Source organism: Alternaria rosae, assembly GCF_020736505.1.
Source record: "Alternaria rosae strain MPI-PUGE-AT-0040 chromosome Unknown BKA58scaffold_5, whole genome shotgun sequence".
NCBI classification, from domain to species: Eukaryota; Fungi; Ascomycota; class Dothideomycetes; order Pleosporales; family Pleosporaceae; genus Alternaria; species Alternaria rosae.
This window is the reverse complement of record NW_025763574.1, coordinates 95,790-123,538: the sequence shown is the minus strand read 5'-3', so window position 1 is coordinate 123,538 and position 27,749 is coordinate 95,790. Positions and strand designations below refer to the sequence as shown.

The 27,749-nt window shown below is 52.7% G+C and overlaps 11 protein-coding genes across 11 annotated transcripts; 9 read left to right on the top strand and 2 right to left on the bottom strand.

The window, feature by feature from the left end:
- The first annotated feature begins 346 nt into the window (after positions 1-346).
- BKA58DRAFT_167920 (signal peptide peptidase-domain-containing protein) lies at positions 347-2,729 on the top strand. Its single transcript, XM_046165116.1, has 2 exons — positions 347-1,360; positions 1,423-2,729. The coding sequence occupies exons 1-2, from the start codon at positions 438-440 to the stop codon at positions 2,318-2,320; spliced, it is 1,821 nt and encodes a 606-aa protein (XP_046024808.1). The 5' UTR covers positions 347-437; the 3' UTR covers positions 2,321-2,729.
- A 408-nt stretch (positions 2,730-3,137) lies between these two features.
- Positions 3,138-4,031, bottom strand: BKA58DRAFT_411218 (uncharacterized protein; the record flags this gene model as incomplete). Its single annotated transcript, XM_046172285.1, has 1 exon — positions 3,138-4,031. One exon carries the CDS (start codon positions 4,029-4,031, stop codon positions 3,138-3,140), a length of 894 nt encoding a protein of 297 aa, XP_046024807.1.
- A 2,786-nt stretch (positions 4,032-6,817) lies between these two features.
- On the top strand, positions 6,818-8,286 carry BKA58DRAFT_316291 (heterokaryon incompatibility protein-domain-containing protein; the record flags this gene model as incomplete). Its single annotated transcript, XM_046167568.1, has 2 exons — positions 6,818-7,297; positions 7,348-8,286. 2 exons carry the CDS (start codon positions 6,818-6,820, stop codon positions 8,284-8,286), a joined length of 1,419 nt encoding a protein of 472 aa, XP_046024806.1.
- A 445-nt stretch (positions 8,287-8,731) lies between these two features.
- On the top strand, positions 8,732-9,385 carry BKA58DRAFT_401545 (uncharacterized protein; the record flags this gene model as incomplete). The annotated part of the gene is made up of 2 exons (XM_046171669.1): positions 8,732-8,845; positions 8,876-9,385. 2 exons carry the CDS (start codon positions 8,732-8,734, stop codon positions 9,383-9,385), a joined length of 624 nt encoding a protein of 207 aa, XP_046024805.1.
- A 573-nt stretch (positions 9,386-9,958) lies between these two features.
- On the top strand, positions 9,959-11,274 carry BKA58DRAFT_315320 (S-glutathione dehydrogenase; the record flags this gene model as incomplete). The annotated part of the gene is made up of 4 exons (XM_046167521.1): positions 9,959-10,228; positions 10,285-10,343; positions 10,397-11,021; positions 11,068-11,274. 4 exons carry the CDS (start codon positions 9,959-9,961, stop codon positions 11,272-11,274), a joined length of 1,161 nt encoding a protein of 386 aa, XP_046024804.1.
- A 124-nt stretch (positions 11,275-11,398) lies between these two features.
- On the bottom strand, positions 11,399-11,946 carry BKA58DRAFT_315751 (peptidyl-prolyl cis-trans isomerase; the record flags this gene model as incomplete). Its single annotated transcript, XM_046167539.1, has 2 exons — positions 11,399-11,866; positions 11,914-11,946. 2 exons carry the CDS (start codon positions 11,944-11,946, stop codon positions 11,399-11,401), a joined length of 501 nt encoding a protein of 166 aa, XP_046024803.1.
- Positions 11,947-12,094: 148 nt separating this feature from the next.
- Positions 12,095-13,784, top strand: BKA58DRAFT_167891 (C2HC5 finger protein). The gene has a single exon (XM_046165113.1). The coding sequence runs from the start codon at positions 12,136-12,138 to the stop codon at positions 13,714-13,716; it is 1,581 nt and encodes a 526-aa protein (XP_046024802.1). The 5' UTR covers positions 12,095-12,135; the 3' UTR covers positions 13,717-13,784.
- A 711-nt stretch (positions 13,785-14,495) lies between these two features.
- BKA58DRAFT_167893 (fungal trichothecene efflux pump) lies at positions 14,496-17,010 on the top strand. Its single transcript, XM_046165114.1, has 5 exons — positions 14,496-14,871; positions 14,933-15,130; positions 15,192-15,650; positions 15,704-16,366; positions 16,416-17,010. Exons 1-5 carry the CDS (start codon positions 14,835-14,837, stop codon positions 16,847-16,849), a joined length of 1,791 nt encoding a protein of 596 aa, XP_046024801.1. The 5' UTR covers positions 14,496-14,834; the 3' UTR covers positions 16,850-17,010.
- Positions 17,011-17,113: 103 nt separating this feature from the next.
- On the top strand, positions 17,114-18,057 carry BKA58DRAFT_469058 (uncharacterized protein; the record flags this gene model as incomplete). Its single annotated transcript, XM_046175134.1, has 3 exons — positions 17,114-17,464; positions 17,513-17,908; positions 17,968-18,057. Exons 1-3 carry the CDS (start codon positions 17,171-17,173, stop codon positions 18,055-18,057), a joined length of 780 nt encoding a protein of 259 aa, XP_046024800.1. The 5' UTR covers positions 17,114-17,170.
- A 397-nt stretch (positions 18,058-18,454) lies between these two features.
- Positions 18,455-24,284, top strand: BKA58DRAFT_457135 (uncharacterized protein). The gene has a single exon (XM_046174622.1). The coding sequence runs from the start codon at positions 18,649-18,651 to the stop codon at positions 24,100-24,102; it is 5,454 nt and encodes a 1,817-aa protein (XP_046024799.1). The 5' UTR covers positions 18,455-18,648; the 3' UTR covers positions 24,103-24,284.
- On the top strand, positions 24,245-26,134 carry BKA58DRAFT_167877 (uncharacterized protein). The gene is made up of 2 exons (XM_046165112.1): positions 24,245-24,632; positions 24,694-26,134. Exons 1-2 carry the CDS (start codon positions 24,387-24,389, stop codon positions 25,948-25,950), a joined length of 1,503 nt encoding a protein of 500 aa, XP_046024798.1. The 5' UTR covers positions 24,245-24,386; the 3' UTR covers positions 25,951-26,134.
- The last annotated feature ends 1,615 nt before the right edge of the window (positions 26,135-27,749 follow it).

Here is a 27,749-nt window from a genome sequence, read left to right as displayed (position 1 = left end):
CCCGCTCGTGCAGGCCGATCTGGAGACGGGCTGGTGGTCTGGGCCGTCTCTGGGTCTGGCCATGCATGAACGCCGATCAGGGTGTTTGGCTCGAGGGTGGCGACGTCATGTTTGATTGGTTTGCATCGGGAATTTGTTTGCGAGGGACGCGACTGTGCCGCTTTGATGAGTATTGTCGCGTCGTTGTCTGGATGCGCGATGGAAGAGGCTCGGTAGAGGAATGTGAAATGTACTCTGGCTGTTTGCACATTCATTGATGGTCGCGGTCTTTATAGTTGGTTGCATATAGGCCACGTTGTGGGTAGAGAGCTCTGTAACCTTGGGTTCACCAGCAGCCTTCCCCACCCACCACCACTCTCACTCCGACCACATCGTTGTATAAGTTCCCGCCAGCTACATCCACCAGCGGGAAACACACACCCACACGTCTGCACACCATGGCAGACACGGAGCCCAGCCTTGTCGCCAGCGCCCTCGGCACCGCCGCCTACGCCTTCACAAAAGTGCAACCGCTCCTCCCCGTCTACCTCCACATGATCCTCGCCTCCCTCTTCCCAATCTACGCCGCCGCCCACGCCTCGCTCACGCGCCCCTCGACCGCCGCCAAACCGCCCAAGAAGAGCCGAAAAGACCGCAAGCGCGACGGCGCTGCCGAAGATGAAGACAGCGACTCTGAAGACGAGGAGGAGGAGGAGCCGGAGAATGAGATGGAAGGACTCTCACCGAGACATATCATTCTATTTCCGCTCTTCGCGGGGATTTCGCTGGCGACGCTGTATTTTTTGTTGAAATGGCTCAAGGACCCGAGTATACTGAGTAAAGCGCTCAACGCGTACTTTGCCGTTTTCGGTTTCTTCGCTGTGACGAAGTTGGTGAGCGATGTATTGGACATTGGGCATTCGATCATATTCCCAAGGCGACATGTTCTCGGAGGCGCGCTATACCATGTCGATGCCACAAAAGCGAAAGCCCTACCCGTCGCTGGCAACACCAAGGCCAGCGGACCTATCACAAGCCCGCTCCCCGGCTTCCTCGCACGCATACCACTGTCCGACGGAGCGCAACAATGGCTCTGGGCTGACCGCGCGATGCCTTCGAATAAGTGGACAATCAAGCTTTATCTTGAGCGCGCTTTGGCGGGCAAAGCTCGAGTAGGCGCGCATACGCTTGTCGGTGCTGTGGTTGCGCTGGCTACGCTTGGCTACTTTAACCTGGTGGATAAGACGTGGTATCTGACGAACCTGTTGGGTTTTAGCTTTGCGTATGGCAGTATCCAGGTTATTAGTCCGACGACGTTTGCTACGGGGAGTGCGATACTCGTGGGCCTCTTTTTCTACGATATCTATATGGTCTTCTTCACGTACGTACACTCCTCCCTCTCGATCCGTTCGCACAGAGCACAGCTAACATCACCTCTTCCAGACCTCTAATGGTAACAGTAGCATCCTCCCTCGACGTCCCTATCAAACTCATGTTCCCCAAACCCGGCACCGCAACCACGCCCTCGGGCAAGAACGCCGCTGCCATGCTCGGTCTGGGCGATATCATCATACCGGGACTCATGATAGGACTTGCACTGCGTTTCGATCTCCACCTTTTCTACCTCCACCGCCAGAAACGCGTCCCAGCAACGATTGAGGGAGGCGAGGACACTATTGTGAAGGCAGAGTTTACACCCCTGGCGGGACGGTGGAGCGACCATTTCTGGACGCATTCCCTCATGGGACGACCTCTGTGGACTTCTGCCGCACCGCAAAAAGACGAGAAGGAAGAAGCGCCGTTTACTTTCCCCAAGACATATTTTAACGCCTCGCTGGTGGGCTATGTAGGTGGACTGGTCGCCACGTTCGCCGCGCTGCATCTTATGAACCATGCGCAACCAGCTCTCCTTTGGCTCGTTCCTGGCGTGCTACTCAGTCTCTGGGCGACAGCTCTTGTGCGCGGCGAGATTGGCCTCATGTGGAATTACAGCGAGGAGATTGTTGAAGAAGCGACGGAGGCTGGTAAGGAAGCGACCAAGAGGACGGGGCAGTGGATTAAGGAGGAAGATGTGAATGCTGTTAAGAAGCCGGCGACGGGGAAGTCGCGGAGACCGGAGAGGGAAATCTTTTCATTTTCTATTGAGGGGCCGAAGAAAGTTGGGCCGACGGCTGTGGGGAAGGAGAATGGGAAGGGTGAGGGTGGTGTTGAGGGTAATGGGAATGGCACGACTGTTCCCACGGACGTGAAGAGTCAGGTTTGGACTGGTTCCGAGGCGCATAGTTCGGCGAGGGAAGAGGGGGGTGTTGAACCTGCTGGGAAGAGGCTCAGGGTCAGGTAGGGGAAGATAAAATATGTGAGCGAGGAAAAGAGAAGGTGGCTTATGTCTGATGATTCATTTGTGCATAGCGATGGAGTTTGGGAAGAGAGCATATCCAGCCCTGCAAGATAATATCTACTTGTTCAGGTTAGGTCTTCGATGAAATAAGAGATCATCTCCTTATCCATCCCCTGGTCTACAACAGTCCTCTATCGTGGCAGCCACGCCTTGATATTTCCCCATCTGTCCTCATTGGTCTTCCTCTCCTCAAACCGAAGACATTCACCATATCCATCATTTCCCACATCCACCGCATTTCTCTCCACTACTGCCTTCGCCGCGATTGATATGTGAGCAGTGAGGGCATAGCCATTCGGACATGTGTGGCATGCTGGTATTTTGATGGGTTGACAGGCGTTTGGATTCGGGAGCAGACGGGTATCTTGCGAATGGCTGAACAATGCTTTTAAGGCGGACGATATGATCGGCTTTTGAAGACTTGCGGGAAGTTCGGGGAGTTTTAGTCATTATACGGTTACTTGCTGCGGTGGTGGTGGTGATGACTTGGAGGGGACGTAGTGGTGCAGGTGCTGGGAAGTTTGATGATGCGGTCTAGGAGAGTAAGAATGTTGGGTTTGCGAGGAGGAAATATGTGAAGGGGTGGGACATTGTTTACTGTAAGTGGAAGCTTGTTCGTGGATGTGGCACATTGTACATACTGATACCGTCACTGCGCCACAAATCAAGGAAGCGAGATGCAGTATGGATGAATCGGCATGCCCAGAACTTGCTTCAATACTAGATCCCAAAATCTTGACCATGTACCAAGATAGTACCTCTAGCACGTCGCAAGCTCTTCAGCCTCTACAGCAACACCCCCCTTCCCCGTCATCCCCATCTCAACCTTCAACCCCATCAAAAACGCCTCACTAACACCCACACTCGGACTCTCCCTGCCAAAGCACACCACCGCCGTCTCCACCTCTTTAACCGCACACTGCACCGCCAAGTCCAATCTCCCATGCCTCTTCCACCCCACCGCTGCATCATGATACGCAAGACCCAACGCCTCCCCCACCAAACCTTCCTCTTTAAGCAACCTGACAAGTTCCAGCGCGGCCTTCGGCACAGGGCTTCTCCACAGCTGGCGCCGCCCCGTCCGGATACGCGCGTCCAGCACGACCATTCGCGCTCTCCGAGTATCGCTAGAGGGAGTGGGGTCGCTGCATGCGGGACAGGTGCATGTGAAGCCGTAGGAAGATAGTTTTGCACGTCGGGATAGGGTGGTTTGGTAGGGCCGCTCGTAGCTTAATCTGATCTGGGTATCTGACGCAATGGGTACGATGGCGTGGATTGTGACTTTTGAGGTGAGGGTGTTGAATGCGAAACTTGCGTTGGGGATGCAGGAGTGGTTGAAGCGGGCGGCGAGGGGGCAGATGGATGTTCGAGACCCGGTTTGCCAGGCGTTGGAATTGAAGATGTCGATTACCTTTGCATCCCTATCTTCATTCCCTTCGTCGTAGTCTTTCTGGGCGTACAGGGATAGATACTGGGTTTTTTGCACGTCGTCCAAGGATGCAAAGGCGGATGTGACGGCGTGGTTGCTGCGTGGTTCGGCGATGCTGAATAACGGTGTTTCGCTAAGGATGAGCGTGCCGGGGAGGATGGTTGTTGTCGCGAAGCAGCCTAGACCTTCGCCTGGTGAGGCGCGGACTGTGTAAAGGCTGTCCATACCGCGATCTTGGAGAGATGGTTGAGGCGCTATTAGATGCTTCTCAATCTTTGGTCCGCGGTGAGAATTTCGATTGTAAGTGTATAGTTGCTGCGATAGTGCAGCTTGGTGTTAAGAGATGCATTGTGTTCGATATGTGTATATACGATACTGTGGCGGATGTTGTGGAAGTATATGGCAATCGAAGGCAACAATGTTTTGCAGCTTTGTCACCTTCGTGTTCGGCCGTGCCTTTCGAGATGGATGCGAACTAGCGTGATGACGTCATGGGGTACGGCCACTTTCTTCTCCTCTTGCTCCTGAGATAAGTCATCATGTGGCGTTCACAGTGTGGAGACTGCGATACTTCGACCGTCTCCAGATTGGGACTGCGCGTTGGTATTGAGAGTGTCAGCATACGCACTCAACGCGGCACGCGTGGTTAGGGCATTGCTGGCCCGCTGCTCCCTTCGGCATACTGCGGTCGTTCCTCCTTCATCCTGACAGCGAGGCTCCAAGTTTCATAGCGAAGAGTCATTTCTTTTGTCGCTTCTCAAAACTACCTCTAGTCCCCCTTTCGTCACTGCAGTTCTTTCTCTCCTTTTCCTCGTTTGTGCATTGCATTCTCTGCAATTCCATTGCTTCATCCCGCGGCGCAATGTCGGACCTCCAGGATACCATCAATGATCGTGTCAAACGCGAGCCGAGTAACGAGCCAGCGGGACGCGAGAGCTACCCACGAAACTATTGGGGTAATGATGGCAGACATGAGCCTATCGGTGAGCGTCAGGAACGCCATCGCAACCGCTGGGGAGATGACCGCAGACGCGAGTCTAGCGTGAGCGACGTGACCGATCGCGCGACCGCAGCCGTGATCTCAATGACCGCTCATGCAATCGTCTGGATGGTGATGATAGACGCGATTCGAGGCGCGAATCCGATGATCGATCACGCAACCGCTGGGGCGCCGATAACAGACGTGATTCAAGGCGCGGATCTGATTATCATCCACGCAATCGTTCCAGAGACGGCTTCAAACGCGAACCGAGCTATGAGTGGGAGCGTCGTCCACGCAGTCCTGGGGGTGATCGGGATGATGGGCTGATAACTGGTCGTGACGAAAGCAGAGACCGTGAATGTAGCCCTTTGACTGGAGATGATGAGCATGACGATCGAAAAGACAGCGCGAGGAGCATTAGACGCGACTCGACTCGGAATTACACCAAAGAGAACGACCCGTACTGGTATCCTGGCAAGGTATAGAAGAGAGACACAAGTTGAGTAACATATTGCATACCTAACCAACATAAGGGAAAATACTCGCACCCCACCAAGATGCCCTCTCAGAACCCGCACGACCCGAAACCACGAAACCCGAAGCGCACCCAGAGCTGCCGCACGGAACCGTCTGGACACCGTCACCAACGTTTCGAACGGAAACATGACCGTCGAGAGAGCGAGAAGGAGCGTCTGCTTAATGGGGACATTGGAAGTAAGGCGTCCACTTGCTGCCTTGTTCTATACCTATACGATTCATTGGCTAACCACAATGCCCTTCTACAGCCCCGCCTCCCGACGCGGGTCCAACTGGGCAAAAAACCGCATAGCGACCTTGGAGAAGTACGCAAAGAGGACAAAGAAGAGGCACAAGAAACATGAGAAACGCATGCGCAAGACGACAGAGCAAGCTCAGTCTTGAGGACAGAGTAAAGAGTGCGGAGATCAGTGGAGATCAGAGCCGAATGTTGAGCGCATAGAAGCGGTTCGCTCAGGTCATGGCTATGCTGTGTTAGCAATGGTTCATATTGTCTACGTATGTTCCAACCGCAGACACGAGAGTCGTTACGGAAGTTTAATATGATTATCTATACGACCTCTTATGGAACGAATTCATTGGTGAGCGTATTCTTTTATTATGAGGTTTCAACATTACAATGCCACTGACAATCGCCCAATTTACGAGATTCTCGCAAAACCGTAGCTTTAGTCATCATGTCTGTCATTGGACAGTATCGAATGACAGATGAGGCTAGCGCACATATCACGTTATGGGAAGGCTGAGTCCCGGAGGCAACAACGTGTAAAGCTGCACTGTGGAGAAGGTACCACACATTACACCCGACACATGACGTCAGCGAGCATGTCTCTATGCGAAACTTGCAGATCGATACCGTTCCGCAAACTTATCGCTGGTGATGCAGATGCTCTGAGGAACGCCGGTTTCAGATTTAACGAGGCTGGACGAACACCATCAGCTTTTCTGGACGAGCTATGTTGGAACGAACGTCGATGCGCTATTACAGAGATTGCTTGTCTCGCTAAAACTTGCTCCCTTTGTGCTTTCATCTTGATGACTGTCAAGCATCACAGATGGATTCTGGTGAGCACTGACAAGACCGTTGGATGGAAAAAGATCAAGACTCTCGTTCCACAAAGCCTTACGGTCTGGATGGAACTATCCAACGATCACTATGGATACCCGTGCCTCAGCATCAGCCTAGGCACCGCCAGTCGGGAAGCAACTGATTGGCTGAACTTCACTCTCCGGAAGTCTTTTGGTAACTCCACAATGCGCCGCAACATCAAGCGATAAGGACTAATTGGGTAATACAGATAGCCCATTGACGAGTCGACTCCCTTATGTCGTGCTCCAAGAGACACTTCACCCTCTCACACTTCGCCGGATGTTGTCCTGGGTAGAAAGCTGTGACAGTCGCCATTACAAGTGCTCCCATCCGTCAGTGGGCCGAGTCGGCCCGCTGCCAACGCGAATCTTGGATGTGAGCATGCTTCCCGGACCCGAACAAATGCTTGGAAAGCATCAAAATTGGCGAGAACTGTTCCAGGTAGAGAATTGCAACCTTGTACAAACTACGAATGGTCAACGCGGACGCTATGCTGCTCTGAGCTACTGTTGGGGTGACGACTTACCCTTAGAAACGACTACAGCAAACCTACAAGCACATGAGTCTGCTATCGGCTTCCAGAAGCTACCACAAACCCTGCAGGACGCTGTCATGGTGGTACGATACCTTGATATTGGATACATCTGGATTGATTGCCTGTGCATCCTACAGGACTCAAAGGCAGACTGGGAACACGAAGCTGCACATATGGCAGATATATACTCCAATGCTTACCTGACTATAGCTGCTTCACGAGCAAAGCACTGTGGAGAAGGATTTCTCGGCACTCGCAAAGTACACTCCTCGCTCCACGTATGCGTTGAAGATAAGGAGGGCTCATTCGAGCTATACTTCTGCAAGCAAATTGAAAACACTGTCAAGGTTAGTTGAACTTCAAGAGTATGGATTTGTTAAAGATTGATCATGTTTAGTACTCCCAACCCTTAGAACGTCGTGGATGGGCTGCCCAGGAAAGCCTGCTCTCCCATCGTGTTCTGGGTTTTGGCGAAGATCAGATGACCTGGGGTTGCGCTCAAATCGACGAAACTGAAGCATACGATGGGCCAGCCGTCACGCCTGTTCACCGAACAGACTTTGAAGACATGCTGCAAGGCTTGCAACACCCTATGTCCAACCGGTTTCGATCGAGTGCTTGGGCACTCTTTACAAAGTTATATAGCGAACGCAAATTGACCTACGAGACGGATACCTTCCCAGCCATATCTGGAATTGTTCAGAGAATCCAAAAAAACACTGGAGACACATATCACGCGGGTCTATGGAGGCGCCATTTCCTTGAAGGCCTTCTATGGTACTTGGAGGGAGACTTCGTTTCACGCAAAGAAAATGTGGGAAAACCTGGAGTAACGCGAAGACGCAAAGGATGGGTTGCTCCATCCTGGTCTTGGGCATCGATAACAGGAAACATAAGCTACCCATTTACAGGCCTAAGTTCTGGGTATTGTGCCCGTCTTGAAGAGTGTAGCACTACCCTCAGCGGTCTGGACCCTTTTGGCGCACTCACAGCTGGCTTCGCCCGAGTCACGGGTCCGGTCACAGAAATCAGAGATGTCGCTGAAGACGAGGCGCCCAGTTGCCATCGTCAATGCATCATTACGCTCGCGGACGGTACTCAGAATAAAGCTGCAATCAGGTTTGACTTCGTCTGGTACAAGTCTTGCAGTGCGTTGATGATCACCCCAAACTTGGGTTTATGTATCAAGAATGTCGAAGAAACGGCCGACACATATTGCCGGATTGGTGTGATTACCGTCGCGAGAGCACCGGGCGACGGTCAGAGTGGCAGAAGACAACTACCTCAGTTGACTGCTTCGGATTATTCACCACCACGTACTATTACATTGGTTTAGAGGTGGTCAATTTCAGCTCGGCTGGAAGTCTCATCGCCCATTCCTATCAGTCTCAGTATCCTCGGATACCTTGATCACATCAACGGAAAGCCTGTGGCCCGCAATTGACGACCGAATTACATATGTACTGACGATGCCCACTAAATAGCGCATCGCAGTGCAAACGCCCCGGGCACCTCTGATTCGTCGACCGCTCACCTTCACTTCAAGATGTCGGTCGCGCTACGGTTGCTAGTTCCATTACCACCTCTCCCACCTCTTCTGATACGTTCTTTCGCTTCAGTGCCACGCTTTGCGACACCCCGCTCACTCTCACAATCTCTTTCTTCTTCACCACCTCATTGCCAGCTCGGAACACTTCGCGCGACATCTCTCTCCACACGAGAAGCACTTCATATACACTCACCTCCCATCAACACCTACAACACCCGAATTCTCCCCCACCATGCCACCGCCGACTCCCCCACCCAATCGCCTGTCCGTATCCGCCCCAGGCCACCCACTCTCAGCGCGCCACAGCGTCCAAGCAGCCCGTCGTCTGCCGCGTATCCCCGACCCTGTACGTCCACTATACCTTAATGAGTCGTAGGCGTCTCAGTCCACTGACAACAATCAGAGAACCAACACCCACAACCGCATTAACGAAGCAATCAATTCACTATGCGCAACCCGCCACGCGATCTCTGAGCTCGAGGCCCACCACCGCGGCGTTATCGAAGCCAAGGACGCTGAGATGGCAACACTACAGCAGCGTTTCACGGGACTGAATACTCTGCATAGGAGTACTAAGGCGAGGCTAGACGACAAGATCGAGGACCAGGGAAAGATGCATACCCAGATGAAGACGTTGAAGCGTGAACTTGCGGCTGAGAAGGCGAAGAAGGGTGTCGCCGACGACGATATGGAAAAGCGGTTGGTTGAGGCGCGCGAACAGAACTGTATGTTGACTGCGAAGGTTCTAGGGCTAGAGAACGAGCTCGCGGATGAGAGGGCGACGCGAAGGGAGAACGAGGATGCGAAGAGGGAGTTGGAGGTTATGAAGACGAAGTTGGCGGATATGGTTAGTGGGGAGAAGGTCAAGGTTGAGGTGGTTGAGTAGTCGGTGGCTACGGATATGAGGGAAATGGAGGAGGGTAGGGAAGGTATGTCATGTAGGCGCCTGGGTGTGATATTGGGGTTGAGAAGGAGGGCGTCTGGGGTACTTGTATGCAGCAATCCATCATGCTGCTTCACAAACTCTTTCCAATGTACACCATGTATTCCCCAATCAGCCTCAGAGTTTTCGGAATATGATACTCTTACACAGTAGAAACACAGCACGCACTCCGGTATTTCCTGTCGTCCATGGCTAGTATCTACCAACGCGCTAAGTTCCGAGCCTCTTCCGATTCGGAACCCGTACCCCACACTTGATCGACCATCCTCCGCTGTCAGCCCCTCAATAATGACGCCAGCCAGGCGCTCTGGTCCCAACTCCTACAAGCTGCAAGTACCGAAGATGAGGGGTCGTCATACATCATACACTGGGGCGCGCTCCAGCCATGATCGATGTGCCTTCCATCATCTGCAACCATTTCCCTCTCAACGAAAGGCACACAGCTATCTTGTCCGGGCAGACTCTTTATATCTTTGAACTTTGTAACTCGTACGCGACGCGCGATAATCCCCGAACATGTCCGGCGACAAGATGAAAGCAGTGCACTACGAGGGGCCGTTCAAGGTCTCGGTCAAGGATGTCGAACTGCCCAAGATACAGCATCCGGATGATGTGATTGTTAAGGTTACGACGGCGGCGATTTGCGGGTCGGACTTGCATATGTACCAGGGTCGCACGGCTGCGGAAGCAGGTTTGGTCTTCGGTCATGAGAACATGGGTACTATTATCGAGGTCGGGTCGGGCGTGACGCTGTTGGAGAAGGGCGATAGGATTGTGTTACCGTTTGTAAGTGTATCAGGAAGACATGCGTAGTGTGATGAGTCTAATATGGTGGTGCGCAGAATGTCGCCGATGGCAGGTGTCGCAATTGCGAAGAGGGCAAGACAGCGTTTTGTACTGGGTAAGTCGGACCTCCAACAAGGCTATCATTCACCTGTCCTAACAATAGAACAGAGTAAACCCAGGCTTCGCAGGCGGAGCTTACGGCTACGTAGCCATGGGCCCTTACCAGGGCGGCCAAGCGCAATATCTCCGAGTTCCATTCGCAGACTTCAACGCCCTGAAACTGCCCAAAGGCACCGAGCACGAAGCCGACTTCATACTGCTAGCGGACATATTCCCGACGGGCTGGCATGGGCTGGTCCTCGCTGGATTCCAGTCCGGCGAAAGTGTTGCAGTGTTCGGCGCAGGTCCTGTTGGCCTGATGGCAGCTTATAGTGGTATCCTACGAGGTGCGAGCAAGGTTTTCGTAGTCGATACAGTGCCTGAGCGACTGCAAGCTGCGGAGAAGATCGGATGCATTCCTATTGACTTCAGGAAGAGCGACCCGGTTGAGCAAATTATCAAGCTCAACGACGGTATGGTGGACCGCGCTGTTGACGCGGTCGGCTATCAAGCCGTGGACGCGTCGGGTAGCAAGGAGAAGCCAAACGTTGTCTTGGACCAGTTGATCATGGTGACCCGGCCAACGGGAGGGCTGGGTATTCCAGGTTTGTATGTGCCGGCCGATCCAGGAGCGCCAGATGAGCAGAGCAAGAAAGGTCAAATTCTGATCTCATTCGGCAAACTCTTCGAAAAGGTATGTTCGTGTCTTGAAGCTGTGTCTCCACCACTGACGACCCTAGGGCTTGCATCTTGGCACCGGACAGTGTAACGTGAAGGCGTACAACAGGTATCTTCGCGACATGATTGTATCGGGCAAGGCTAAGCCGAGCTTCGTTGTGTCGCACGAGATTAATATCGACGACGCGCCGACGGCATACGAGAAGTTTGACAAGAGGATCGAGGGGTATACGAAGGTGTTGATCCATCCGAATGGAGCTCTGAACTAGCTGAAAGTATGAGCATTTAACTTGTAATTCTTCTAATGAGAAACTCACGTCTGGGCATTTCGTGTCGCGTTGTTGCACTCTGCCATGCGACGGCCTCTGCGCCCAACTAATCCTTCTTCTCGCACTAGTATCGCTGCATCGCCATCGCGCCGTCGTCTACGAGGTATGCCTTGACGATCTTGACTTCTTCCACAGGGCGGTCTTCCTTGTCCGTCTTGACCAAGCCCAGCTTCTTCACAATCTGCATCCCGCTCTTGACCCTTCCAAAGATAGTGTGCTTGCCGTCTAACCACGGAGTGGGTGCCAATGTGATAAAAAATTGCGAGCCGTTGGTGTTCGGACCGGAATTGGCCATGCTGAGGATGCCTGCACCGGTGTGCTTGAGCTGGGGGCTGATCTCGTCTTCAAACTTGTCGCCATATATGCTCTCACCTCCTCGACCAGTACCCGTGGGGTCGCCGCCTTGAATCATGAAGTTTGGTATTATGCGGTGGAAGATCAGGCCGTTGAAGTAGTTGCGCTGTGTGAGCGTCGAGAAGTTTTTGCATGTCTTGGGCGCGTGGTCGTTGTAGAGTTCGATGACGATGGTGCCCTTCTTTGATTAGTAAGGTTGTTTATCTTATAAGAAGACGAACTTACAATAGTGGTATCGAGTGCGATGTCGGTAGCCATGGTGAATGTGTAGTTGAGGGTATGAGGACTGTGATGGCAGCTTCCCCACGAGCTGGAATTCCATGTGAACTTTGGAGCACGGACCGCTGACCAGCCACACTCCTGCGCCACAGCTCCTAGCTTAGAGTGATGATTCACAGCTAACGAAGTATTCCGACATTTGGCAACCGCGACCTCGAGAACAGAACCATGGATCTCTCAAATTGGGCACTGCCCCAGCTATCGAAGCTTCTTCCTCTCGATGCCGAGTCGTTGAAGCAGATAATATCATATACTGAGTCATTATCGCCAAAAGAATCAGCGGAGCATCTGCAGAACCTACTGGGAGACAGCCCGCAAGCCCTTGAGTTCATCACTTCATTTAACAACCGGAGAAAGCCGAAACCTTCCGGTGGCTCAAGTCAGGTTCAGGCGTCAAATGGCGTGTCAGAAGTAACCAGGGCAAAGCCAAAGAAGAAGAAGCCCGGTCTGAACAAACTTCCGCCACCACGGCAGGTAGAGGACTATGGCAACGTATCTGGTGCATACCTCAAGAAAGACGAAGAGGACTACATGGCGGGTAGCTCAAAACCCAAAGCTGCCAAATTCGGCTTATCAGAACAACCCGATGGGTTACAATTACCAACCTTCACTACGTCATCGGGGACATCAACCCCCAAATCTCGTGCTGTCTCACCTGCTCCGCAACCAGCGAAGAAACTTCCAGGCCAACTCATCTCGGATACGAAACCAAAAGCAAAGGCAAAGGTCAATGTTACCGGTGGCACGCCCATGCATGGTGCCTCGACGGCACTCAATGATCTGGAGTCCGCAATCAGAGCGCTTGAGATCCAGACGAACCCTACTCTCGCACCACAAGATAACAGTAAGCGGAAATGCAACTGCATGGCTACCAGGCATCCTTTGCTCGAAGCCGCGCCAAACTGCTTAAATTGCGGAAAGATCATTTGCGTGAAGGAAGGCATTGGCCCATGCACTTTCTGTAACTCGGCCTTATTCAGTGCACAAGACATCCAGTCTATGGTCCGCGTTCTCCGCGAAGAGCGTGGAAAAGAGAAGATGGCTGCCAACAACGCCGGCCAGAAGCGCGCTGATGTCTCGCTCGCGCCCCGTCCATTCTCAACACCCCGCGCAGGAACACCTGCATCTTCCAATCCCGCTTCAGATGTAGAATCCGAAAATGAGAAGCTCGCAAAAGCAAAACAGCACAGAGACAAGCTACTCGCCTTCCAAGCCCAAAACGCCAAACGAACACAAGTTCACGACGAAGCGGCCGATTTCGAAACCACAACAGCCGGACTCAGCATGTGGGCCAGCCCCCAAGAACGCGCCATGCAACTCAAGCGCCAGCAAAAAGCACTGCGAGAGCAAGACTGGAATGCGCGCCCGGAGTATGAAAAGCGCAAAGTAGTCGCCAGCATCGACCTCTCAGGAAAGAAGCTTGTCAAGCGCATGGCTGCTACCGAGAGGCCGGCTACACCCGAGAGCGAAGACGAGCCACCAGAACCTACTCAACGGCCTGTAGATGGCAACACGCTATCGAGTGGTAGCGGAGCGTTCAGCAAGAATCCGCTATTGGGTGGACTGATTAGGCCGACAATCAAGGTCCAAGAGAGTAAAGGGAAGGATAATGCGGGTGAAGGGGGAAGGAAGCAGACGTGGCGCCGGGTACAGGATGATAACGATGACAATGAGCAGTGGATCTTGGATGGTGGTGTTTATGGTTCGAGAGCGGATAATGTGAGCTTGGAGATGGATGGCTTGAGATGAGAAGTACTATTGCCTACTACATTGATAGTGCTACAACGAACCAGAAAGCGATGTCCGTTCCCAAGTCAGCGCGCGCACCTCAATCACGGTGAAAGATTGGCGGTTGACATCTGACAAGACCTCTCATCCTCTTGTTTTACCTAGGCAACTCGAGTTGAAAACGCAGTCTGCATGACCTCGTAGCCGACAGCCGTGATTGTGGCGTATTAAGCATCCACTCCGGTGTCGCTATTGTACATAGGCGAAAACGAGTATAGCTCACGGGACTAGAGATTATGCATCTGTACGGCAGGTGAAGCCACAATCCCCTATATCTAACGCGGACTTTTCTCCGCGCGAATAGGACCGAAGGTAAAAGCCGCGCGGACATGTATTGTGCGAACAGCGAACAGCGAGTGAGCGACTGAAGAAAGTCCCGAGGTTCCCAAGTCATATCCATGTCATCCAAGCCCTCTCCTTACCTACCTCCAAAAACGTCGCACCAGCTTACCAACCCACCGTCTCCGCCGATCACCGTTCCAATGCCGTGAACCTTTACCCGTCTCCAGGTTTTCGAACGAAGCCATCTGAGATCGACAAACCAACCCAAAAGCTTGTTCAGCCGCTGCTTTGCTTGTTGCGACAAGCTCGACCAAGCAATTGCGGGGTACATGTGCGCTAACAGCCTCTCTAACCCCATTCAAGACTTCCCCCGTAGTCCCATGGACATGGTATGGAAGGAAGTGATAGGCATGCAGCAACGTGGCGGAAGTGACAGCTAGGCTTGTAGGAAAGTTACCGCGGATATGGTGCGAAGGGCGAATCCAGATGCTTGGATGAGATGGTGGATGGGTGGGCTAGACCGGGGACTAGGGCTTGGAATGGGATTGAGAAGGACGGATATGGAGGGAAATGGAGGAAGACGGACTATGTGAGGACTAGATGGGAGTTACCCCGCAGACTGAGTCGTGGGTGGGGAATGTGATGGACGGGGGCGTGGTGGAACAAGGGTGGGTTTGTAGACATGCATAAGAGCCCCGCTGAGCCTCCAAACGACAATTGTTTGCAGGACTGACAGTTTCGTTCGTACTGTTCAAAGCCTCCATTTCTGTCTACGGAATCTTCTCCACACGTAGACCATGAAGAACACAATGCGAGACCACAGCGATGGCTCTGGTGCGTAACCCTACACCACAATTCCACACCCAACAACACTCATACTAACCCAACACAACAGACATCTCAGACCACTCGCCCTCAGCCTCCAAACCAGCCTTCAACCACATCGAGCAAGTCCACACAAACGAGCAAGTCCCCGGGCACACCAACTACTACGAAAAAGATGGCTTGCGCACAGCCGGCGACGGCGAAGACCACGATGCCGAGCAGCCTATGAACTTTAAGAGATTGATGGCATTAGTTGCCATGGCCTTTCGTACGTAGAGCCCTTCACACACTGATACACACTAGAGTTCTCTCGCTAACGCTCGAAACAGTCTGGACAGGCAGCCAAATCCCCGTCTACCTCTTCGGCGGCGTCCCCCCCTACATCTACGCCGACATAGGCGGAACAGACCGCTGGATCTGGTTTATTCTCGCAAATCTCCTCTCCCTCGCCGCCGTGTGCCCCTTCGTCGGTTCCATCTCCGACATCGTTGGCCGCCGCTGGGTCGCCATGATCGGTGCTTGCTTCTTGATTCTCGGGATGATTATCTGCTCGACGGCACATTCTATGAACATTTTCATCGCGGGTATGGTGTTCAGCGGTGTGGGCGCGGGTATTAACGAGCTTACGGCGTTGGCGGTGACGAGTGAGCTTGCGCCGACGAGTCAGAGGGGAAAGTATGTTGCTATTTTGGTGTTCACGATTTTGCCGTTTTGTCCGAGTGTGCTTTGGGCGCAGCTTATTGCTAGTCAGAGTCCGGGGGCGTGGAGGTGGATTGGGATGTGGTGTGGTAAGTGACTTTCGATGTACAATTTACTTGTAACATGCCAACTAACAGTTTAGGTCTTTGGGCTTTCATCGGTCTCGTCTTAACGGCAGTGTTCTACCACCCTCCTCCTCGCGTTAACAGCGTGGGTATGAGCCGCAGAGAGGTCCTCGCACAGATCGACTACATCGGTGGTTTCCTGTCTGTTGCTGGTATGATCTTGTTCATGATGGGCATGCAGTGGGGTGGCTACCAGTACAAGTGGTCCAGCGCACACGTACTCGCGCCCTTGATCCTGGGTGTCGCGTTCCTTGTCGCCTTTGTTTTCTGGGAAGCTTACGGAGCCAAACATCCCATGTTCCCCAAGCGTCTTCGCCAGGAGCCCCGGATTCTTGGTCTCACGCTCGTCATCACGTTCATCTCCGGAGCCAACTTTTTCTCCATCCTTATGTTCTGGCCGACGCAGGCGTTCAACGTCTACGGCCATGATCCTGTCGGGGTTGGTATCCGAGGTATTCCAGTTGGATTTTCGATTCTGGCTGGTGCTTGTATCGTTCTGTGGTTGCTGTCATTGCTCCGTGGTCACAACAAGGAGCTTTTGATCGTCTCATCGATCATGATGACTGCAGGCTGCGGTGCCCTTTCTATCGGTCGTGTCGACAACTTGTACCAGCTATGGGGATTGTTGGTTCTTGCTGGTCTCGGTATTGGTGGTATCGTCGTGCCCGCATCTATTATCTGTAAGCTTCACGTCGCATCAATCGATGGACTATCCGCTAATTTCATCAGCCACCATCATCTGCCCAGACGACCTCATCGCAACAATTGCTGCCCTAACTCTTGCCATCCGAGTTATTGGTGGTTCGATCGGATACTGTGTGTACTACAACGTCTTCATCTCCAAATTCGTTCCCGCCGCAACCTACTACATCGGCGGCGCAATGGTGACCAAGCTCAACATCACATCCCCAGAGATCATCGGAGAGGCAATTGCCATCACTGGTGGATCGCTTCTCCCGCTTCTTCATGAGCTTCCGGGTATCAAGGATGTGCCGGGTGCGTACGAGTTGGTTGTGTACGCTGGTCAGCTCGCGTACGCAGAGGCGTATAAGTACGTGTACTACGTGAGCATAGCATTTGGCGGAGTCAGCATCATCGCGGCATGCTTCTTGGGTGATATTTCCAAGTACATGGACGACCATGTGGCTGTGGTTATGCATTGAGTTGGCCGTATAGAGCTAAGACCTGTGCGCCACAGGCGTTGACGCATTGAAGTAGGTAGCCGAGGTCATAATTACAATCGAGGTTTGATCGAACGCTTGCGTTGTTGAGTTTGAGCGTCCTGCATGGTTGATAGACTTGGCTGCATTGCGGCGCTATGCCTAGCGGCGCAAAGTGCGTCATAATCGGCAAACACCTCTTGAACACCGCAGCATTATTTGCTTCTGGCAGACCTTCATCATCTTTTGTCTAGATAAAGGTCAGTAACGGGCTTTGTTGCCGATATTTACAGCATCTTCCAACTTTCAGATACCGAGTCAGCCATGTTACGTGCGCATGCTAAGCCAGACGATGTCGAATGGAACGCAGCAGATCAAAGACCGACTGCTGTTACACAAGTACCACTGCATCCCGAGACCTCGAATAACAAACGCAAGCGACAAAGCAGCTGCTTTTGCGCACCGCAAATGTTCGGTGGTGGCATCTTCTTGCCGGATCCTTCAACGTATGACCCTTTAGAAATCTTGCTCAACACTCATGACCAAAGCGAGAGGGATGAGCTTGTCGAAAGATGGAGGGACAACAAGCTAAGCGAGCTGAACTTTGTTGGTGTTGTGGTATGTACTGCATCCATTGATGATACTGCACCGCTGACGATGGTCAAGTCCGCCCTACTTGCGGGTGTCCTTACCTCGACAGGTAGCTGGCCAAATATCCTCACCACCGGCAGACCGACTCCGTGGTATGTCCGGACAGCTTGGTACTGTGGTATCATCATCACAATGCTTTCCATCATCAGCGCAGCTGACCAGACCGTGCGTTTACATCGGCTTTCGTCGCACCGCGATGGCCTCGCCAATCTCCATAAGCTACTTGGCAAAGGAAGTCGCTGGAAACGAACTGGTCGTCGTGCGCCAAACCTTGTCCAGGTCTTGACTTGGCAGATGCCAGTCATGTTTCTCATATCCGCGACTATCTGCATGGTTGTGGGCATGTTTATGCTCGTGTGGAGTGCCACGTCGAATTTGGGTAATTCTGGAGGATTAGACGATGGGGACAAGGTATGACCTCAAGTGCCTCGAGGCGACTATGAAAGGTTTCAACGCTGATTTGATGATAGGTTGCGATTGTTTTCACGGCTGTTGCGGCTCTGACGATTATCATGTTCTTCGTTGGACAGATTTCTCTCTACTCGCCGATCAGAGAGTAGGGGTTGTAGTGATCGTCTGAAGGCGTGGAGAAGCCTTATGCGACCGATCACGGTAATGGTGGTCGCGGTACCGAGAACCGGTGGAAGATGATGATGCCGAAGATGGCGAGATCTCGAAGATCGCTGCTGCCAGCGAATGGTGCCAAGCTAATGTTTGCGCCATCCTTCTTCTGCACAAGTGTGTTCCTGGCAAACCTCGAGATTTACCCTCACTTGCCACTCCCATCGCGTCATGCATCACATGGACTCGCGTGCAACTCGTGTTGGACTCGACACATGCTGCTAACCATGATTCGCTGCTGCCTGTCTATTCAGGCTGCTGTGGTCCCTAAACACGTCTTCCCGCCCTTAGAATGGGGCACGGCGCGCCGTTGCCTAGCTCCACACTCTTTTGCATCCACACGCCACACCGCTGCAGCGTCTAATTCCATCATGACACAGGCTGCCGTACCAAAGCGCAAAGAAGATGTCAATGCTGGCGAGAATATATAACCCGTCGTCTTTCTGTCTTCATCAGAGACTTCATTCGACAATCTCAATTTCATCTTGAGGTACGCGCTTTCTACCACTTCGCACATTGCCTTTCCAACCATGGCGACCCAGGAGCAAATGCCGACGATGATGGAGCTTCCTTCAGTTCCAGTTCGTCATACCGACTGGATTACTCATGTCGCCGCTCATCCGGAAACATCACTGCACACCTTGCTCGAACCCTACAAGGAATATGACTCCAAGCTGCGCGAGGTGTTCGCTCAGCAACTAGAACACCCCGCCATTACAGAGCCCAGCATCCTTCCCATATTCACAGGCCGCGAAAGTGAACTCAAGATCCGCGCTCGCAACCCCGAGGACGAATCCGAGGCTGAGCGCGAGCGCTATCTCATGCCTCTCGACGAGGCGGATCGCAAGCCGACTGGCTCTCCGGCAGTTGTGCAATCGCTCAATGAGTTCCAGACCAATTTCCAGCTCTTCTCTGAGTCATCTCTCGTTGACATGGATTGGTCCAATGTGGTGGTCGCAGGTAGCGCTGTAGTAACTTCGTTGCTGCCGGTTCCTGAGCAACACAGCGGCTCAAAGCGCGCCCTACGCGAATACTATCATCAGAAATTGGCGCCGGCTTCCGATGTCGACCTATTTCTCTACGACCTCACCGAGGAGCAAGCGATTGAGAAGATCAAGCAGATTGAACAACGCATCAGGGACTCGATCTTGACTGAGACAACCACTGTCCGTACCAAGAACGCCATCACTATCGCGTCGCAGTATCCAACTCGACACGTGCAGATTGTTCTACGAATCTACAGATCGATCTCTGAAATCCTTACAGGCTTCGATGTTGATTGCTCCTGTGCGGCATATGATGGCAAGCAAGTCTACGCCAGTCCCCGTGCGATCGCTGCATACATGACCCAGATCAACACCATCGACCTGACACGTCGCTCCCCTTCATACGAGAATCGCTTATCCAAGTACGCACGCCGGGGATTCGAAGTCTACTGGCCGCTCCTTGATCGTTCGCGCATTGATCCCACACTGTTCGAACGCTCCTTCGGTCGCACTCTGGGACTGGCCAGGCTGCTAGTACTTGAAAAACTTCCGAAAAGTACGGACCGTGACGCCTATGTCGACCAGCGCCGCGCTGAACGTGGCAGACCGGCTATCAATCGTTGGGCTACACAGAAGCTGAAAGGCGATATCAAGCAACAGCATGACGAAGATGTTGCCGAGTGGGTAGAAACTGATGAGGTTAGCGATTACCATACCTTCACTATCCCATACGGGCCGAAGTTCCATGCTCGGAAGATTGAGAGGTTACTCTTTGCGAAAGACTTGCTACTGAACGCCGAATGGAACCGCCCTAAGGACCGAGTAACTACTCTACACCGACACCCTTCCTTCTTTGGGAATGCAATCGATGTAATTGGGGACTGTTGTGGTTTTTGTCCCGAGCCAACCACACCAGAAGATCAGGAGATTGCGGCAGAGGAAAGCAAGATCTATGTATCTGGCATATTGTCTTTCATCAAAGATAACCCTGGACGGCAAGCAATCGGCTCTTTTCACCCTCTGACTGATGATGACTGGACCGAGATGGCATATGTCGGCAATACAGCGCGACTGTGTCAGGCTATAGTGGACGGAGATCTCGAGCATGTCCAGGACTGGCTTAACCAAGAGGGTGCTGACCCCAACCGAAGGGACTACACAGGGCGTACTCCACTTCATTTGGCGGTTATGGCCTCAACTCCGCAGGTCGTTCAAGCTCTCATCGAAGCTGGAGCTCGTATCGTCGCTCGCATCTTCGATGGTAAGACCGCGCTCCATCTCGCTGCCATGCGTGGTGAGGTAGAGATGGTCAGAGCTCTCCTCATCAAGAGTGAGGCCAACGAAGAAGAAGAGGCAGAAAAAGAAGCTCTTAAGAAGAAGAACCAGACCCGTCCGGAAATACCAGATGCTACCAATACCAACAACTCCGAGGAACACGCTTCCGACGACGACGATGAGGACGACGACATCGATTTGCTTGATGACGATTCCGAGAATGCCGACGCGACTACTGAAGGCTCAGTTGTCAAGATCGACCGCAAAAAGTTGGAAGACCACGATAACCTTCCAGACGATGCGAATGACGACGAGCCGGATGTATACGACGTTAATGTAGTTGCCTGGGACGCACCGGTATCTGCGCTTCATCTAGCCATTGCAAATGGCCACACCAACGTTGTAAAGGCTCTCGTTCAGGAGTTTGGAGCCGATGTACTATTGCCGGTCAAGCTTGTCAATGATTACAACAAGTCTCCGCGCGCGGCCATCCTGCCAGTCGTCCTCGCTTTACAGCTCTCGCCCGAAAAGGCCAAGGACATGACTAGACTACTCGTCAGCCTGGGCGCATCGCCGGCTCAGGGCGACACCAACCACATCACGGCGTTGCACTACTTTGCTGCGCATGGCGTCGATCTGCTCACCACTTTGATATCCGCAAACAGGCCTGCGGCGCAACAAGCCGCCGATCACATATCGCTGAGTGGCTATTCGTTCAGACCAACTGTGAACAGTCCTCTGAAGACAGCCATTGAACATGGTGATTCCGCTGGAGTTGAAGCGATTCTAGAGTTGGGCGCGAAGCCTGAGCTTGACTTCGCCACTTACTCTACCGTTGCGAAAAACAAGGGGTTTTATTCAACGTACAATACTGCCGAACACAACCAGAAGGCGTTCAGAGAAAATATCGAGCAGCCAGTATTTACTGCGGTCCGTCATGAGGCACTGTCGATAGTCTTGAAGCTTCTGGATGCTGGAGCAGATATCAACAGTCTTACTCCCAAAGCTTGGTGCGCGCTGGACAAAAGCAACAACACATACGATAACGATACGGGTACCCTTTTGGATATTGTTCGGTATAACGTGCGGAAACTACAGACCTTCATCGAGACGGGCAAAGTCGATGGCCAAGATGGGTGGTTGTGCTCAGAGGGCTGGGTAGACCGCATTGATAACTATCGGCGTGCCGAGCAATTCGCCCCGGTACCGCTCAAGGAAGATGCTGAGTATCTAGGAGGACTCGAACCGGGCACCTACGCTCATTGGATGGTGGGAGATCAAATCGACAGCGCCAAGTGGCGTTACGAGCGAGACCTGGAGAGCCACGAAAAGTGGAAACAGTCCCAGAAAGAGCCCGAGGGTACGGGTGAGAAGAAGTTGGCTGTCCAAGCGCTATTGATAGAGTTTGAAGCATTGGAGTCGGAGCTGCTGAGACGACAGGCGAAGACCCTCAAAGAGCTGCACCCAGATACCGAGATCAAGATACCTCCACCACAACAGTACAACTATGGTAGTTATGGATCTGAACCTCCAAAGCCGTGGAATCCATTGCTCACCTTTCGGCTTTCTGACTTGACCGACGAACGGCGGGAAGCTTACCTCAAGCTGTTCCAAGCCTGCTGGGATGCCGATCTTCCGACGATCAAAGAGCTTACCTTGTCGATGTGGGGGGATAATCAGACTCCACTGCAAATCGCTGTTCAAAACTCGCAGAATTACTCGCCATTTTCAATCGCCATTCTGCGAAAGCACTATGGAATCGCTCGTGCTATCCTGGAAATTGCACATGCGCAATATGTACCCGAAGAGAAGCCAACAGTCAAGCACAGTTTACAGCCTCGAGACGATGACGACGGTAGCTGTGACGATGGTGAGGATGATTTCGAGATCTATGCTGAGATTGTGGATGATCGCTTCACTATCGAGAACATTGGAGAGGTGCAAAGTCAAGTCAAAAGTAATGTGACGCCACTCAAGATGATGTCGTGGACCTGCCCGGTGTTTCGTTTTCTCGAACAGGATGCTGCGTCAGTCTCACCATGGTTTCCACACCAAGAGCTTTCAGGTAGCCTTCGTAGCCAACTGCCTTTGGACTCGTCTAATGGCAACCCGATACCCGTCAAGATTCCCGAGGATGTGCGACCGCATAGTTTGTTCCAATTGGCAATCTACCTGGACGATGTCGATCTATTGCAATTCCTGATCGCCAGAGCTGAGGAGTATACGCAACATAATACCGAACTCGACGATGAGACTGCACCGAGGTTTTTCCGTTTCGACGAAGCCGAGTTCTGGTACGCGATCCGCCTAAGTCGCACTCGCCTGTTGGGAATCATCATCAAGAACACTGGGGCTGGCATTCCTTTGGACGATCTTGTGAAAAAGAGCGGCATCGAGATACCCGTGAAGCCAAAGTACTACCAAGGGCTATCGGTTCACGGAAGGAAGCGAGCGGACTGGGCGAATGAAGGGAGAGAGACCCAGACGAAAGCAATTTCGGCGAAGCACCCGCCTTTACTTCATGCTGCCCGTTATGCAAGCTTGGAGAGTGTCGAGTGGTTCGAGAGTGACACCGCTTCGCGCTGTTACATGGAATTTGCGGATAGTCATCGAGACGATATCCTTATCCAGAACTTGGCGAAGACCCAAGGCGGCTTGCAGTCGTCTATCACAAAGTGGCTCGACCTACGCTCGCATCTACTGCTCCATTCGGTGGTTTTGGGCAAGAAGGGTGAAGGGTCTGTCAGCCTGCTTCGGCATCTATGCAAAACTCATCCTAAAGCGATTGAACATCGTTCTGCGAACGGCATGACGCCTCTGCAGCTTGCTTTCTCTAAGCACCGTATCGAGATGGTCAAGGTTCTTCTGGAAGCTGGTGCCGATCAAACCACACGTGACAACGCCGGAGCGAACATCATCCACTCAATCCTGCACGACAGTTTGCATTACCAGATGAGCCTAGAAAAGCTTCGCGAGCTTTTGGCGCTCATCGACACTCGCCTTCTCTCCAGCCTGTTCACCGAACGCACAACGGCGGCTCCTGGCGCAGCTACACCTCTTGCACGTTGGCTTCACGTCGCTCTACCCTCTAACTCATCGGGCTTCAACTCGGAGAGCCACGAGAACATCCTCAAACTCCTTTTCGAGCTCAACAAAGGCGACGACCTGGGCATCGTCAACGGCGAAGGTGATACGCCTGTCCACCTTGCCGTACGGCGCGGTGCCGATCAAGTCTTGCGCGTTATGCTCCAGTGCCGTCCCGACCTTCTGTTCCGTGAGAACGCATCAGGACGTACGCCGTTTGAGATGGCAGAAGATACGTATCTAGCTCAAGAGGTCTTCAGCAACCCTCCGCCTCCCAGCGAGGCAGGGCGAAATCGTCGTCACAATCTTGGGGGCGCAAATCCCAATGTGCTTTCACGACATGCGGGATCCTTCGTCGAAAAGCCCCGAGATACTCGACATGCTCCGGCGAAGGTGTGGGAAGTTTGCAAAAAGTTTGCCGAGAAGAGTCAAGGACAGAAGAGGAAGCTGGTTAGTCTAGTCGAGGCAAATGAAGTTGCGAAGCGACTGGCATTGCAGAAGCGGAATGAGTCTTCGAGGCAGGTGAGAGGGAGGCGGCTCAGGCTCAGGCTCAGGCGGGGCAGAGGTGAAGATGCCGACGAAGATGAAGAGCTTGTCGCAGGCGACGAGGTCGATGCCTGGTTTGGACTGGCCCTTTAAGCGGATCGCCAGTGTCCGCCAGCCGGTTGCATGTCTTGTTGGCACGTGCGCTTAGTTTTACCTGAGACGAAGAATCTGGGGATGAGGCGCCGATCTAGCGAGCCCCTATTTTGATACAACGATAAGAACATATTCTCCGGCTACCAACGAATCCGTGTTCCGAACGCGAATCTGGCCAAGCATTCTCGTACAGTAATAAAAGCAGAGGAGAGAAGTAGATAGAATCACCAAACAACAATCATCGTTGATCGGTTTTCACAGTTCCCAATCTTAGCGTCTCGGCAATGGACTTCCTCAAGCGATTCACGAAACAGTCTTCCCCACCGTCCAATGCTACACCGGACCCATATGCAGACGACGACGTCTATCCAGTGCATGGACTAGATGACACGAAGACCTTTCGTAGCATCATAATTGCATGGACACTCTGCTTCAACGACGTTCTTGACGCGGACAAGCTCCAGTCCTCTCTGGCAAAACTCCTGGAAAACGGGGATTGGAAGAAACTTGGAGGACGCTTGAGGCTCAATGTAAGTGCTATCTCTGTTTACATCTTCGTAGAAGTAAGACGGTTGACATGTTAGATAATAGGACAAGGGCGCATTAGAAATTCACGTCCCACGCCAGTTCACATCTGCGCGACCCGCCTTCTCGTACAGTCATGTCACCATCAATACTTCCATCGAAGAACATGAACTGGCCAAGAAGCTTCCTAAAGCCAACGGAGCCATTGTGACCTGCCCAGGACCTACGGAGTTCGGCGACCTGGCCGCTCGCGCCGACGCGCCCATGACGCTTGAAGATCTTACTGCGGGAGACACGCCACAGATCTCAGTTCACATCACATCTTTCACAGATGCGACGCTCGTGGGGCTCTCCTGGCCCCATACCCTGATGGACGTAATGGGCAACCAAAACCTCCTCCGCGCCTGGTCTCTGGTATTAGCCGGAAAAGAGTCCGAAGTACCGCCTGTACTAGGTGCGCGGGAAGACGCGCTACGTGCACTGACTGATAACGCGACTCAGCCGGCAGAGGAGTACATACTCAAGGCCAAACAACTCAAAGGGCTGAGTATGGTCAAGTTTGGAGCGAGGTTCGCATGGGATATGATTACTGGGCCCGCACCCAAATCACAAACGATTTACCTGCCAAAGGATGTCGTGGCGAAATTACGGGCGGCGACTGAGAAAGATCTCCTCATGCAGAAGAACGATAGTGGCCTGGACGAGAAACCGTTCATCAGCGATGGCGATGTCCTCACCGCATGGACACTCCGCTGTATCGCTTCTTCCCTGCCATCGCCCCGTCCGTTGACCGCCCTCCACGCCATGAACGCGCGCTTCCGTCTCCCCGAACTCATCAACGCAAAAGGTATGTACATGCAAAACATGCTCGTCCCGGGCTTCATCTTCGTCTCCCCGGAAATGTCAACCGGCCCCCTCGGTCCCACCGCCCTCCACAATCGACAAAGTCTCCTCGAGCAAGCAACCGAAGGCCAAGCCCTCGCCAGCATCCGCGAGCAGCGCATTTCCGGAGACCCATCTACGCTTCTCTACAGCGACGCAGATGCGATGCTGGTGCCTTTTACCGATTGGTCGAAAGCCAAGTTCTTCTCCACTGTGGACTTTGGGGCTGCTGTTGTGAGGGCTGGTGATGAGAGTGAGGCCAGGAGTAATCCGACTGGTACACCTGCTTTTCATCATTGCTCGAGTAGGAAACCGAATCCTGCAGCTAGGCTGCTGGTGCATATTTTGGGGAAGGATCATGCGGGGGGGTATTGGCTGAGCTTGATTATGTCGCCAAAGGCGTGGGAGAATGTTGAGGAGAGCTTGAAGGAGTTGAGTTGATGGGTGGGATGGTGACGCGGTGACGCGGTGACGCGATTTTTACGCTTTTCCATTCTTTTCTCTTCCGTTGCTTGGATACCCGCTTTGAACCTGCTTCGTTGTATGGTAGTGGACACGAAGTTGGCGCTGGTCAGCGCAAGGCTTTCAACGATCTTGCTTTTACCTGGATCGCTTGGTTGCTAAGAGTATGGACCGAAGTGAGCTTTCTAATCAGACTCTCTACTTTGATCGCGACAGCCTCTTTTCACCGAAACGAAGCACACGTTGGTGCGCTAGTGTCGATACAAAGTGCGGGGCAGAAGTGTTGTAATACTGCCCAGGTGCGGATGATGCTATTATGTGGTGGGTAAAGCTATATTTCGAGTTGCTAAAAGACTTTGGAGGTGCTGATATCATTGATGCGAGCGTTATCACACAGAGGGTGTCTCGGACCACCGCGCAACGGCTCCGGCACGGGCACCACCCCACCTGTAGCGCAACGCGATAAGGTTGACACAGCTGCAGGGTCTCTTGATCGGGACACAGTGCGCGGTATACATGCTTCCAAGTGCCACATCAGGTACCTGTAATCTTTAGCTCCCAATATTAGAAGGATTCTCAGCCTTCCGTTCAGACCCAGTGACCCTTCACTCTGTTGATTCCAAGGTTCGCTATCATCCTTCTTGAACGCTATCATGAACTCCGATGTAGCGATGGCATCATCAATGGAGAGCCGCCAGCAACTCCAAACTCCCCCTCCGGATTCCCATGAGCACGGGCCCAAAGCAACGGGTATCCAAGAGATGTCGGTCGAGCCGCTAAAACCAGCTGAATAAGCGCAAACGCCCAACCTCAAGCGACCGGCACAGGACGACGATTGTGCCGAAACGAAGACGCCCTCGAAGGTAGCGAGGAAAAGCCAAGCTTCGCGTGAACCAGGAACACCCAAGGGAGCGGCACAGTCAGAAGAAGCGCTTACAAAGAAGCTCGCGTCGGCGAAGAAGAAAGCCGAAGACGCCGCATTCAAAGCCACAAATATGACGAAGAGAAAAGAAGTTGCAGACGCGAAGAAACCCGAGAAAGAGTGGAAAAAAGCTAATTGCGCAATGGAAGAAAGAGTGGAAGGATTGAGTATTCAACAACCGACCGACGAAAGACTCGGGTCCGGACAGCTAGGAGAGCATGTAAACGTAAGAGGCGGGAAGACATTCTTCGATCTGAAGCAAGATGAACTCAAGTGCCTCCCACATTGCCTTACCATGAATGAATACAACCGCAGGATGCCTCAGCGTAACTTCAGATGGGATGATTGCGGGAAACTAGCCTTTCGCAAAGAATCTATACTTGCTGGAACCTCACAAGAGAATGAGAAAGGATTCCTCGCCAAAGAAAAGAAGTTGTTTGCTGATAAACACGCCAATGGGTGAGCTACCGACTCACATAGCAGCTGCAATGATGCTAACACTCTCCAGTGACTACACCAAACTCTCGGAAGCCAAGGGAGGAACTTTTGGGACGGATATGGGGGTCGATGTGTTACACTAAAAAGAGTCGATCCGATGAGACGAAGCCAGGCGGATGCGTGAGGATGAAGAGGATAGGCTGATGTGGGAGAAATATGGAGATGATACAAGTTTCCAGCACAAATGGAGTGGCTGCTAGACTCTTGTCATTTGGAAAGCTCGGCTTTCGTGTATGGGTTCGTGTAGCGAACCGGTTTTCGCGAATAAGGGTCTTGTCGGAACGTTGACGAGAACGTTACCGGAGTCGTGCTATACTAGTGCACCATCATGCCAAAGAATTCCAATTATGTTGATTGT

What these genes read in the sequence shown, in the direction of transcription:
- BKA58DRAFT_167920 (XM_046165116.1), top strand. Translation starts at nt 438, where the DNA reads ATGGCAGACACGGAGCCCAGCCTTGTCGCCAGCGCCCTCGGCACCGCC. An exon ending in ATCTATATGGTCTTCTTCAC is followed by an intron (nt 1,361 to 1,422) that starts GTACGTACACTC and finishes CACCTCTTCCAG; the next exon opens with ACCTCTAATGGTAACAGTAG.
- BKA58DRAFT_167891 (XM_046165113.1), top strand. Translation starts at nt 12,136, where the DNA reads ATGGATCTCTCAAATTGGGCACTGCCCCAGCTATCGAAGCTTCTTCCT.
- BKA58DRAFT_167893 (XM_046165114.1), top strand. Translation starts at nt 14,835, where the DNA reads ATGAAGAACACAATGCGAGACCACAGCGATGGCTCTG. An exon ending in AGACCACAGCGATGGCTCTG is followed by an intron (nt 14,872 to 14,932) that starts GTGCGTAACCCT and finishes CCAACACAACAG; the next exon opens with ACATCTCAGACCACTCGCCC. An exon ending in GTGGATTGGGATGTGGTGTG is followed by an intron (nt 15,651 to 15,703) that starts GTAAGTGACTTT and finishes CTAACAGTTTAG; the next exon opens with GTCTTTGGGCTTTCATCGGT.
- BKA58DRAFT_457135 (XM_046174622.1), top strand. Translation starts at nt 18,649, where the DNA reads ATGGCGACCCAGGAGCAAATGCCGACGATGATGGAGCTTCCTTCAGTT.
- BKA58DRAFT_167877 (XM_046165112.1), top strand. Translation starts at nt 24,387, where the DNA reads ATGGACTTCCTCAAGCGATTCACGAAACAGTCTTCCCCACCGTCCAAT. An exon ending in GAGGACGCTTGAGGCTCAAT is followed by an intron (nt 24,633 to 24,693) that starts GTAAGTGCTATC and finishes GTTAGATAATAG; the next exon opens with GACAAGGGCGCATTAGAAAT.